The sequence below is a fragment of the Hermetia illucens genome, chromosome 5 (assembly GCF_905115235.1).
Source record: "Hermetia illucens chromosome 5, iHerIll2.2.curated.20191125, whole genome shotgun sequence".
NCBI lineage: Eukaryota > Metazoa > Arthropoda > Insecta > Diptera > Stratiomyidae > Hermetia > Hermetia illucens.
This window is the reverse complement of record NC_051853.1, coordinates 84,157,099-84,170,628: the sequence shown is the minus strand read 5'-3', so window position 1 is coordinate 84,170,628 and position 13,530 is coordinate 84,157,099. Positions and strand designations below refer to the sequence as shown.

At 40.3% G+C, this 13,530-nt stretch overlaps 1 protein-coding gene across 1 annotated transcript in view; it reads left to right on the top strand.

Annotated features, from left to right (window-relative positions):
• The window catches only part of LOC119657135 (protein halfway), a 45,545-nt gene that overhangs the window by 27,146 nt on the left and 4,869 nt on the right, over positions 1-13,530 (top strand). Inside the window, exons 2-4 of the mRNA XM_038063906.1 lie at positions 3,280-3,932; positions 4,226-4,460; positions 4,525-4,647. Of these exons, the coding sequence (XP_037919834.1) occupies positions 3,280-3,932; positions 4,226-4,460; positions 4,525-4,647 (1,011 nt within the window). The remainder of the gene's footprint in view (positions 1-3,279; positions 3,933-4,225; positions 4,461-4,524; positions 4,648-13,530) is intronic.

Sequence of the window (13,530 nt, the reverse complement as noted above, 5' to 3'; positions counted from 1 at the left end):
TCATTTGATACCTCACATGACTATATTTCATGAAAAAAGAATTTTGCATATATGGAGACCCCCCTTAAATTTGACCTATAATGTTGTAACTCCCGGTATGCGTGAGCGTTCACAGTTCCCACCTTTCCACCAAATTTGGTGTCAATCGCTACAACCGTCTCCGAGAAAAATGCATGTAACGGACAGACAGATAGTTAACCGATTTTAATAAGGTTTTATTCTACACGAAAACTTAAAAACAAGACACTCCATCACAGATCCACCGTCATGTTTAACCGCGGGACCTTGGTGTTTAACGTCCTAATGTTTTCCAAAAGGTAGTTGAACATAACGAACCCCTTCTGTTGCAAAGGACATGAATTTTGTTAGCCGAAGTATAAATTCTTGACACTCCATTCAACGTGCTCTTTCGCGAATCATAATCTTGCGTAACAGTTCTTTTATAATGTTAATCAGTGGGTCGGAAAGCAATCGGTTTTGCTTGCCTAGCCCTACGGCGAAATAATGTAACATAAATAAGACATAAACAAATAACATTTTCCACCGTAAAATATTTCTAGCCGTGCCCGTCGTGACTCCCAATTTCTACTAATTTTCCTAATCTGAGACATGAAGACACAATTTTAAACGGATCTTTTCACACAATACGAACATGCAAACCCAGATCTCAGTTGATTTCCTCGGGTGTCCGCTTCCCTTGTTTCTTAAAACGCGGCTCGTGTTACGGAATCGGACTGCGAAATATTGAGTTCCACAGCAAGTACTCTCTGACTGGAACTTTTTGTACCATTTTAACGATAAAAGGTGAGGAGCTGAACCTCGAACAAATGTTTTTTTTCGCCCAAAAATAAACAAAAATGGTAATAACGAAAGTGGTTACTTTAGGACAACTTTTTTTCAAAAATCGAAACCACATCTTCTTCTATCTAATTCTATATTTGCTAAAAAATCATATATAACATAAAGATTTTCCCGCCACTGTATGTACAGCTTGATCACATTATTAAGAAGTTAAAATTCGCTACCAGGGAAATACTAACATTTCAATACAAAAAATTCGTATTCGCACTTGGAAATATTCATCCAACAGAATTCGTATTCACACTTGTAAATACGGATCCACAATGGTGGGGCCAGAACCAACTCTTGGAATCCGATCATCTGCTGTCAAGGGTGAAATTGCGAGAATTCACGCAACCAAGTAGAGAAATTTGGACTCTTGCCGGCAAGCGAAAATCCTTGTGAAAGAGCCTAGGGCCACTAGAGCGGCATTTTTGTTGTCCCTTAAGAAATGGGACATGAATACCCTAGTAGGGCTTTTAACGGGACACTGCTCCTGAAACTACCATGTAGAAAAGATTGGGGTAGTGGCTTCGGCTATGTGCAGCCAATATGAGGAGGAGGAGGAGACAACCCTGCACCTTTTATGCAGCTGCCCGGCATCCTCAGATCTCAGACGAAGACACCTTGGCAAGGTTTTCTTCAATAAAGAGTCTGCACACTCTCTGCCTCTGGAGAATGTTCTCAGATTCGCTAAAGCCTTCGAACACCGTCGGCGGGAAGCCATTGAATAGGCGATTTACGGGGAGAGTACAATGGTACTAATAATGGCCTGAGTGCTCGGAGCTGCGGCTCCCCCCAGTAAAATAAACTGTAAATACGAATATGTCTGCATTCACTTTTGAACGTATTGTTATTATTCTGTTAAGGGAAAGTCGCACCTCGTCCTTAAAGAACTATAGGGTACCTATTAATCATAGTATCTCAAGCAAGCCTACAACCCTCAGGAACTTTAGTATATTCTCTACTTCCAAATCTTTCAACTTTGCATCTGGTATTAAGTGTTCTCCCAGATGCCTCGACTTACTTTGCACAAGTGTCCTAGAGCGTGAATAGAGGTTTCATCACACTCCGCACTGAACCTGCAGGCAGTGTCCGTAGATATCTCTAGCTTCCCTAGGTGATAGTTTAGCCGACAGTGACCAGTGAGGATTCCCACTGTGATTCGGAGGTTCTTTTTGGTGAGGTTTAAGCAATCCTTTGTGTGCATGAGTTCCCTGGACCATTCCTGGTAGGCGCGCCTAGTATAGTTCCCCCAACCATTCCTCTCCATTTTTTAATGTCATTTCCAATTCCGCAGAAGGGTTCTGGCCCGTGCAAAGCCGTCCCTGCTCCCTTCTTGAGTAGTTCGTCCGCTTCCAACCCAACATGGCCCATAGTATCCAGACCTTGTTGGATGGGCCGAGCGTATTCAGTCTCTCAAGGCATTCCTATGCCAGTTTAGAGTTCACCTGATTGGACCTAAGTGCCTTGACCTTGCATTTTCCTTAGACCAATGACACCGCCACCCGCTCCCTCTGCTGTGAAGGATCCGCCAGTGTATCAAGTAATCACGGACGTAAGAATACAGCCGTATCCGTATTCACTTGTAAATACGGAAATATTCACTTGTGCGAATACGAATATATTCGTGTTCGTATTCATAGAAAATCATCTTCGGAATTTATTCATATTTAGATTTGCGAATACAAACATGGTTAACACTGCGTGTCGCCTTGTTTCAATTATGACTCAATTCCGCTGGCTAACATACATTGAAATCATCTCGAACAAAAGAATTTCGACGATTCATTCTGTTATCTTATAATAAGAAGAATAATGGTGGACTGGGAGGTTAAATATGCACGCCAATTGCAAAACATTCGTAAAGACTCAATTCGTATATTCAGACTAATTGGATTCGTCTTTTGCACTGGTGAAGTCATTTGCAGTTCAAATATTTACACCATGCTCTTCCGCAAATAGCTTCTGGTGCATATACGTGGATAATTTCGCAGTAGAACTATCATACAAACTGCACCTGACCTTCGTGCAAAGTAAGTATCTAAATTATAATTCACAACGCTGCTCTAATTACGCCATTACGATCACTCTACACCTGTGCGACACACATTTCTACAATGTTTTCTTCTAAGTGAACCTCGCAGCCAGCCTACTAGCATTCTAGATCATGTCGGTCTTAAATGGAATCTAACTATTAAAGTAAATAAAAGCTTTTCAAGTTATTTAGGAAAATAAGCGCTTTATAGTCCAGTTATCACTAATGAACCAATTCCAAGCTCTAATTTACGAAGCAAATATTTGCTGGCGGTAAACAAAATTATGGCTTGTAATTCATGCTCAAGCTAGATTCTGCCTTAATTCGTTCCTCCCAGTTTATCACGAAAAATTGCGCTCAACTGAAGGTTAACGTTGTTTTTATTGTTTCTGTTTTTCCAGACAAATATTATTAAAGCGGCAGGGGAGCCGGCAGCTATCAAGCATAGGGTTTTATTATTAATTATCCTGCTGTTTGCTGTGAAGCAGAATCTATCGGAAGAGGCGATTCCTATATCCACCCCACCCGCAATAATTGAGTCATCGACAGAGAGAAGCAACGCCACGCTGCCGGTTAGTCCTTGTCTGTATGCCGAAGAAGAGCTATGCGTGGCCCTTGCTGCGACCTTAGATCCTCAGGCACCATGCCAGTGCCAGCCGCATCCTAGCATTGCAAATTTTCTGGTTTGCTGCAATGTCACCGATATCTCAAGGATTGTCTCCTGCACGTCGAATCCGTCCAAAGACACCAATGCCACATTGTGGCAAAATATTCATGTCCGTAATGCGACATTCAACGAATTGGACGTTTCGCATAATGCGTGGAAACTGCTGCGTTCGCTGTCGATTACGGACGGCAATATCAAGAAGATAACAAACGAATTTACGAAGTTTTCGATGCCAAAATGCCTCAATGTTTCGAATAACAACTTAACTGAAATCTACCCCAGAGCATTTACGAATTTAACACAGTTGCAAGTTCTAGACATATCTTTTAACAATTTATCTCGGATCCCGAATTTAAGCGTGCAGACGAATTTGACGGTTAATATTAAGTAAGTATATACGCACAGTTGTTGTTCTTGGTCAAATATTGATTTTGCAATATTTATATTTTTTTAAGTCGAGAGATCACTTGGATAATATTTTGCTTTTGATATGTCAAATATTTTGATTTCTTATCAGGGACGATTTCTAATAGAAAAGCATTTCAGCAAATCGTAAAATAACATTTTAGATACTTTTATGCAACATTTTACCGACATGGCTTCGGCGAGTTGCCTTCGACTTCAGATTGTATAATTATTGTAGCTTCAAACGATGAAAAGTCAGTTCTCCTTTCTTCTAGGGGAAATACAGGTGTTCTATGCGCATCTGTTTTGGAATCAATAGAACGCAGTGCCTTAACCTATATCGAGCCTGATTCAACCTCTTGCCTTATGAACCAATCATTTATATGGTTCAACACAACCGAAAACGTGCCTTTGACCCAACTGTTATCTATGAAGCAGCTGAATTCGGAATGCCCTGTTATACCGGGTCATGGCAAGTGTACCTGCGAAAAGGACCAAATGACATATGAAGTAAGTTACCATACTATCAACATGCGCTAGTAATTTGTTGATTTTCTTTTTCACCTCATTTCAGTTGAAAGGCAGTGAAGGGAAGCTAAAGTTTCGTGCTAAGGTAGACTGTTCTGGACTTGGCTTGACAGAGCTACCTAAAGTACTCCCAGCAAACACGATCATGTTGAATGTATCGAATAATAATGTAAGTACTACTGACTTTACTCTTTCCTAGTTGATGATTGAGGAAACCCCAATACAATCTCTGAATTTGATATACATAAATAGTCCTACAATTAGGAGATATTTGCTTCCAATTTCCATGTGACTTTGGCTTTATCTACTTCTAGGGCGGCACTCTTTTCAACACCAACTCAGCTTGACAAAGTTGAAATGCTGTCAATCAAAATTTTCCATCTCAATCCACTTTTTTCATCATCATCAACGGCGCAACAACCGGTATCCGGTCTAGGCTGCTGCTTTAATAAGGAACTCCAGACATCCCGGTTTTGCGCCGAGGTCCACCAATTCGATATCCCTAAAACCTATCTGGCGTCCTGGCCTACGCCATCACTTCATCTTAGGCAGAGTCTGCCTCGTCTTCTTTTTCTACCATAGATATCGCCCTTATAGACTTTCCGGGCTGGATCATCCTCCTCCATACGAATTAAGTGACCCGCCCATCGTAACCTATTGAGCCGGATTTTTCCACAACCTGACGGTTATGGTATCGCTCATATATTTCGTCGTTATGTAGGCTACGGAATCGTCCATCCTCATGTAGGGGGCCAAAAATTCTTCGGAGGATTCTTCTCTCGAACGCGGCCAAGAGTTAGCAATTCTTCTTGCTAAGAGCCCAAGTCTCCGACGAATACATGAGGGCTGGCAAGATCATTGTCTTGTACAGTGAGAGCTTTGACCCTATGATGAGACGTTTCGAGCGGAACGGTTTTTGAAAGCTCGGTTGGCTGGCAACAACCGTACGCGGATTTCATCATCATAGCTGTTATCGGTTGTGATTTTCGACCCTAGATAGGAGAAATTATCAACGTCTCAAAGTTGTATTCTCCTATCTTTATTCTTCCCGTTTGACCTGTGCGGTTCGATGTTGTTGGTTGATTGGTTTTTGGTGCTGACGTTACCACCATATATTTTGTCTTGCTTTATTGATGTGCAGCCCAAAATCTCGCACTCATCGCCGCCTGCTCGATCTGGATGAAGGCAGTTTGTACGTCTCGAGTCGTTCTTCCCATGATGTCGATATCGTCAGCATAGGCCAGTAGTTGGGTGGACTTAAAGAGGATCGTACCTCTCGCATTCACCTCAGAATCACGGATCACTTTCTCGAGGGCCAGTTAAAGAGGACGCATGATAGGGCATCTCCTTGTCGTAGACCGTTGTTGATGTCGAATGGTCTTGAGAGTGATCCTGCTGCTTTTATCTGGCCTCGCACATTGGTCAGGGTCAGCCTAGTCAGTCTTATCAATTTCGTCGGGATACCGAATTCTCCCATGGCCGTGTACAGTTTTATCCTGGCTATGCTATCATAGGCGGCTTTAAAATTGATGGATGGATGGTGCAACTGGTGTCCATATTGCAACAGTTTTTCCATCGCCTGCTGCAGAGAGAAAATCTGATCTGTTGCTGATATGCCTGGACTGAAGCCTCTTTGGTATGGGCCAATGATGTTCTGGGGTATGGGGCTATCCGGCCTAGCAAGATAGCGGAGAGTATCTTATACATGGTACTCAGCAACGTGATACCTCTGTAATTGCTGCACTGTGTGAGATGTATGAGACAGATAATGCCAATCGTCAAGCATTGATTCGCTGTCCCATACCTTGAGCACAAGTTGATGAGCCACTTGGTGTAACTGGTCGCCTCCATATTTAACCAATTCGGCTGTAATTTCATCGGTTCCTGGCGACTTGTGATTTGCACGAACTGTTTCTCCTATACTTGGTGGTGGCTGTATTTGTACGTCGTCTTCAGTTGGCGGGACCTCCAACTCGCCGATGTTCTGGTTGTTCAGTAGCTCATCAAAGTACTCAACCCATCGCTCCAATATGCCCATTCTGTTGGAAATCAGATTTCCCTCTTTGTCTCGGCAGGATGAGCATCGAGGTGTATAAGGCTTCATCCTGCTGACTTGTTGGTAAAACTTGCGCGCCAGGTGCGGTTGCTCCTTGTACTTTTCGAGTTCACAGACTTGTTGGTTCTCCTAGGATTCCTTTTTCCGTCTGTGAAGTCGCTTCTCCGCTCGACGGACTTTTTTGGTTTTTCGAAATTTAAAGTTCTATTTGATCCGATAAAGATTTTTGTTTATAACGATAAAATGAAAAATAGATATTTCAAATCTTCCGTGCCCCAAAATTTCGTTTTCCGGTACGGAGTCCTCATTCGACATTTTTTTCAGAAGAGCAACTGTTTAGGAATACAATTTCCGCAAAACTCCTCAAATGCCGTGGGTCGTACTTTGGGGCATTTATGGAAAAACAGTCTCCATGCGTTTGCAAAAAAAAATAATTCACAGAAGCCCAGCTTTTTCTTTTAACAGCAATGTCCCGGTATATTCTACCAACTAGTAAATCAGTGCAACCAACAATGAACTATTTGGAAATTGCATTTCCCTTAGGAAGGCTGCTAATTATTTTGTCACTTTGGACGATTTAAATACAATTAATTCCATTAATGGTTAAAACTCTACAGTTAAATATCCAAAGCTTTATCCAATACAAAGCGTCCCCTAAATATGAAGCTACATATTATGTATAATCTGATTTTGCCTTTGATCTTCACCAATTGTTATGCTCTTTTTAAGAATGAACTAATTCGGTTTTTCGGATTTAAAATATTTAATACTGCATGAGCTCAAAAGTGCCAGAATATTTAATGAAAAAGTTGAATTATTCCTCAACATAGTTGAAGGATAAATCTCTAGACTCTAAATGAATGTGTCGGGGGAACAACCAATTCAAATTGGAATTGGTCCAATTTGGCCATCGCTTCAAAAACTTGGCACAGAATTTTTTTTCTGATATTTGGGGTCGTTTTGAAAGTTTTGTGAAAAACAAAACCTCACTATATTCGATTCGATATCCGTCTGTCTTTCGGTTACACCCAATTTACTCTGAAACGGCTAAACCAATTGTCTCGAAATTTGATAAGAGAAATACAACGGTTGGCATTATTTTGCACTGCGTTTAAGGGGGACTCCCCATACATGTGAAAGGGGGTGGAATTTTTTTCACTGCATACAGTCCTGTGGGGCATCGAATGAAAGGGCTCAATTAGTATTTTTCGAAACTGGTGATATTCTTGATACTGGGTGAAACATAGCGGAGTGAGGGTTCAAAATATGTGCCCCAAACAGTGTAATAGGTCTCGCTCTCAGAAGCTACCCTACTAAAAAATCTGAAAAAATTGCAATTGTGCATCCATACGAAATCTAGGCCTCAAAACACATCCCATCCAAATATCAAATATTATGTTACCAAATTTCAGAAATTTTCCCGAAAAGCCCCAATTAGGTTCATCCGAGAAGTACAAAATTGGGTGCGTTTATAAGTAATAAAATAATGAATAATTTTGGAATGTTTGACAAAAATATTATTACTATTATTATGGCAGGTCAAAATTACGTATTCCATGTGAATTTATGACGCCATCATCATCATATAAAGTGAATTCATGTGAACGGCGTAGTTTGAGTTTGGAAATACATATGTATATCAAGGAATATTTTGAATAGGAAGTATATGCGAATGGGAAAATGTTAAAGGGAAATTTCCCACACAAGATGAACACAAAACCTTTATACCCGAAGTGTCCAGCTTCCGGTATTCCGACTTATTTCTTTATTTCGTCGTTCAGTTTGTCCAATAACGTTACGTAGTACTCTCCAGTAGCTGTTCTTCTCTTCTGCAAGTAATCAAGGGAGATCATGACATGCGCACCCCAAAAAACCTTCACGACTGCGTTGGTCTTTCGCCTACTTTAGTAGGCTTTCGTGGCTTTCCAACTACTACGTACTGCCTATTGGACTCAGGTGTATAGTAATGAATCCACAGATAGCTTTTCCATTTCCAAAATATTGTGCAAAATGTAACCAAACCATTCTTTCGAATTAATATTGGCCTCAGCCAATTCGCGCAATTTCATTTTACGATCATTCAAAACGATTCGCTGCATTTGCTTTACGATTTTCACATTCGTAGCCTCTTTCGGGCTTGTGTCATCGGTGCTTTTCGAACTATTTTAATTCCACAAAACCCCCGATAAACTATTGTTCTCGAAAGAGCAAATGAGAAATAACATTTCTTCAAGCATTTCATTGATTGTTGAGAAAAAAAATTAAAAAAATTCGATATTTCCGTTTTCTATTTCCTTTGCGAAGCCGAAGGTAGCGACACTCAAATGATTGTAGCTGCAAACGAATTAATAGAAAGCCTGAAACTTCACACATAAATTGGTGATAGATGGATCTCATATTCATTTTCTAATAACGGAAGATAGCAAAAGTGTGATCGACAGAGGGCAGGTTAGTTTCCGCGCACTGACCCCAACAACATTATGGGGATCATTTTAGAGCAGTGCGCGACATTTAGATCAGCTCTTTATCGTATTGTCACCGATACTATCTGTTCTTGATATCGGTCACGTCCTTCATGCTGTCTTTTAACGGAGGACATTGAGGGCTTTAATGGACAATGACATTTTGCCTCAAAAACCCGGACAATATCGATGACATCTGTTTGCTTTCTCACCGACTCATAGACCTTAACAAAGGCCAGATTATCTATGGAGCGGTTATCTTGGCAGACAGAATTGAACTCAGCACAACAACTAAGGAGTAACAAAAACTTCAAAAACTGGCTTGCGTGTGTATCAATGGGGCAGTGAGGGTATGCCCAACAACATCCCTGTTGGTCATTCTGATATTGAATCCTTTTCATCTGCATATACAGATGCAGGTCAGAATGTCCAGGAGTACAAGTGAGGCGGGGAGGCAAATTACTAAGATTTCCGTTCGATAAGAAATTAGCAATACGTTGGAGCAGCAAGGTAAACTGGGAAAGGATAGCTTGACATACGGCATAAATTAGCAACTGATTACGTGATGTTCGGACGGATCCCTTACAGCAGAGGGACCAGGCGCTGGGTTAATTGGGCCAAGGCAAACGTACTTTGAAATAATGGGTAAGCACACCAGCATCTTCCAGATGGAAATATATTGTATAAATAGATGTGCCTCCTTCAACCCCGAAAGGAATTGTAGGGAGCAAAACATTGCTAATCTATGAGAATGACATAACATACTAAACGCACTGGAGGGGATACGAACCCAAGCGCTCGCTTCTCTTTTTTTGTCATCTTATTTATACTAAACAAATCAGCCCATCAGTTTCTCATCAGTTAATTTTTGGTGGACTGACTTATGGCTTACTGATGAGAAACTGACCGTGTTAGGTTGCTCTAATACAATTGGTGTTTCCCATCTAGTTTTCCTCTCCATTATTGTGAGAAGACGCCCATTATCTTTTATAGCCGGCTAACAAAATGATTGTGGCAGAACGGGCCTCGATCCTGTCGAAAAATGGGCAAGTCCGAAAAAATCAAATATGTGTCTGCACGTGCTGGCACTCTCACTAGACAGACCGTTCACCGGAACTTAATCCCACTAAAAGCCTTTGAGGATCAATGAAAACACAAAATTTTCAAGATAAATATAATACAGTTGGCAAAAGTCCGTATTCTGGTTAAGCATAGAATAGGTGGAACAAAAATAAACTGCAATAAATATATTGAAAGTAAGCTATGAAAAGTAAGAGTTATGATCGTGTGGCAACTTCTCGATGCAAAGCCTGCTGATGACTATATCTTCACTGCATCATATCATCATATTTTCATAATTACAAGGTCATGACCATTGGCAAACTAATGATGGTAATTATGAATATATGATTATCAAACGATTGTCTCATCTTCCTACATTTTTTAGTGGGAACTGTAAAAGGCGACTATAGAGGCGCCGACATTTTACCTCCACTGACTGCTATGAGACCACCACATCAGCCGATGAATGCGAATCAAGCCACCTATGAAATAACGTGAGGAACGCACTATCCCCGAGCCTTACATGGTGACGATTTCATGAAAATATTAACAATTCGAGCCGACCCCGCTTGTGAACGGGACAAAGACTGAAGAAAAAGAAGAAGACGCGATTATCAACAATTACGAATGTGGAAGAATCACGGAACTAAGTCAAAGACACGATCCACAAAGCAACCTACGCAACCCTTGGGGTCATTAAACCAGGTAAGTGGTTCGTCAACCAAGATATCTGGCTTAGGAATGACGATGTTGAAATAAAGGTCCGTGAAAAGAAACGCCACTACCACAAATTTCTCGACGATAAAACGTCGAACAATTGGCAAATTTTACAAGAACGCCAACTGGGAAGCAAAGAAAGCGATCGCCGTTACCCGAGCAGGCTATTACATCTTTACGATAAACTGGACACTTGGGAGAGCGAGAAAGATCTGTATCGACGTTTAAACGCCGACAGGAATGCACGCAGGACATCAAACACTTCCGTTGCGTTAATGACAAGAACGGTACTTTGCTCAACAAGCCGCGACGGATAGATGGCCAGAATATTTCGAGTAGATTTCAACGGAAGAATTTGTCCATGCTCCACTTCCACAAACATTGTCGACATCTGGAGCTATTCCAACATACTGTTTTATGCAGATGATGTTTTCCTGGTGTTTCATAACAATAATGACCTCAACAACTTGAAATGAACTGATCGCCTCATTCAATAAGTCTCAGATTGAATCTGAATAAAACTGAATTTGAGCAAGGTGGAAAAACTCTTTAACCAGTAACACAGTGACTGTACGCATAGACGCTCTTCTGTGGTTGAGATGACCTTGTTAACAAGCGACTTGTTGATTTCTTACGGTAATTTTGGTGGATGAAAAATTGAATTTTAAGAAATGGGCTGGAAGCCACTTTGCACATGTTGAGCGAACGCAAGGGTCTTCGTTCCATTTTGTCCACTCTCCATTTAGCAATCGAATAAGGGATGACATCATCTTGAGGCGTTTCAGTTTCTCAATTATAACCAGTGATTATTCGAATGTGTTCCAGGTTTGCAATGCAGTTTTTCATCGTATTATCCATTTTGTGTTGTATAGTCCCCTTAAATGTTTTATCGCAGCGGATAATTTCAACTTATAGGACGGAGCTCTGTATTTCTGCAACCCGCGTCGCAACCTTCTCTTTTCATTCACTGCATGTTCGTTTCAGGACAAAGTTCTTCTCGGGTTTGATGCTGAGTGAACCTCAAAGCGGAGTGAAGGAGTTACCTGAATTGGCGCGTCTATCAAAAGTGTGCTGAATGCTTAGATAGCATCTTCAAGATCTTTTTCACTTTTAAATAGAATCTGACTTAAGAGCTCAAGTATTTGTGGTATTGTAGCCAGATTGCTAGAAATCTTTTCATATTGCAGGATCTTGTTTATACAGACTATTACCGAAGAATGATCTGATCATAATTGAAATGATATTTACATAAATAATGAACATTTTCTTTTCTTCAAAATAGCATCTATTATCCTTCGACCTTCGTGACAGTTTCGGATTCCCTCATTTATTCATTCGCTTTTTTTGACATTTCGGTTATGTCAGTATATGCAGCTGAAGTGCACTCCCGATCCAATAATCTCCAGCCAAGGGTTGGTCCTATAGCACTGCGAAGTGCACCCGTGCAGTCGATAATATTAATATAAATTGTGATTCTACCTTTAACCGTGAGAAAATATATAGTCTAATATCATCTTCCCGCCAACTGCATAGCTGGATATTCTCCAATTAGTAACTGCAAATGACTAATGTATTACTTGTAACCCTCAGGCGTTTGTTATAATTGGGCATTATCATTGTTAGATTACATTATCTGAAATTTTCCGTCATTTATGCAATGGACAATGTCAAATATTCAACAAAGCAAATTTTGAAGACACTCGAGGCTAAGTTAAACTTAACTAACCTGTAATATTTACACTTAACAGTCATTTCAGATAAGGAAATTCTAAAATTGGGCAAGGTGCTCATTAAAGAACGTTTGAAAAATAACTGACTAGATAGCATTAAAGCTAAGAAGCGGATAAGTTGTATTTAAAACAGCAAATACAGATAATAACATAGAACAGTTTATTCGTCCCATTATTTTACTCATACTTATCACCATACTACCAATGTCTAGAGTAACAAGAAAAAGAAACAATGCAAAGGTCACGAATGTTGTTTTTTTTATATACCCTCACGAACAGCTCAATTTCTGAGGTCAGATTTAAACTCGGTCCTTGTCTTGGCTCATTAATTTGCTTTCATGCAAAATTTGAGAGCACAGATTGATTGCCAAATAAAACTCCAGCGTGCTTAAAGAATCGCCTTGGTGTATTCCACGGTTGATTGGTATCGCTCCTGAATGCATGTTTTCACTACTGCATCGATTATAAGTTCTTTTCTGTGCCCTTTAGTAGGATGGTTTAACATCAAATAGAAGAATCTTTTAGGTAATGGAAGACATTTTAAATAACAAGTTCAATTAACTAAACGAATTACCCATTAAAAAGATTTAATTGAATCCAATGGGAAAACAATCATTTCTACAACAGAGTTTCAGTAATCCATTGTTTCCTACAAAAGGTAGGAAAGGTATTTGGATGATAGTCGTTGGAATACAGTGTAACGTTAGTGCAATTCATCCGATTGTTTTATTCCGGACTACGATGTTTTCCCAGGGTGGCAAGAAAAAGTCAGTTTTCCGTTTCTTTAAAATTCATCTGCGGTCTAGGCATGCCTTAGTAAATAATTCCAAGCATGCCGGTTTTTACGCCGATATCCACAATTTCCATATCCCAGCAGCACCATCTTAGAGAAGTCTTTTTTTTACCATAGATATTGCCCCTTACGGATTAGATGACACAGCTAATTGAGCCGAATTTTATCCACAACTAAACAATAATGTTAGCTCTAGTAGATGTACTTGATACCCGGAAGGGATCAAAAAAGC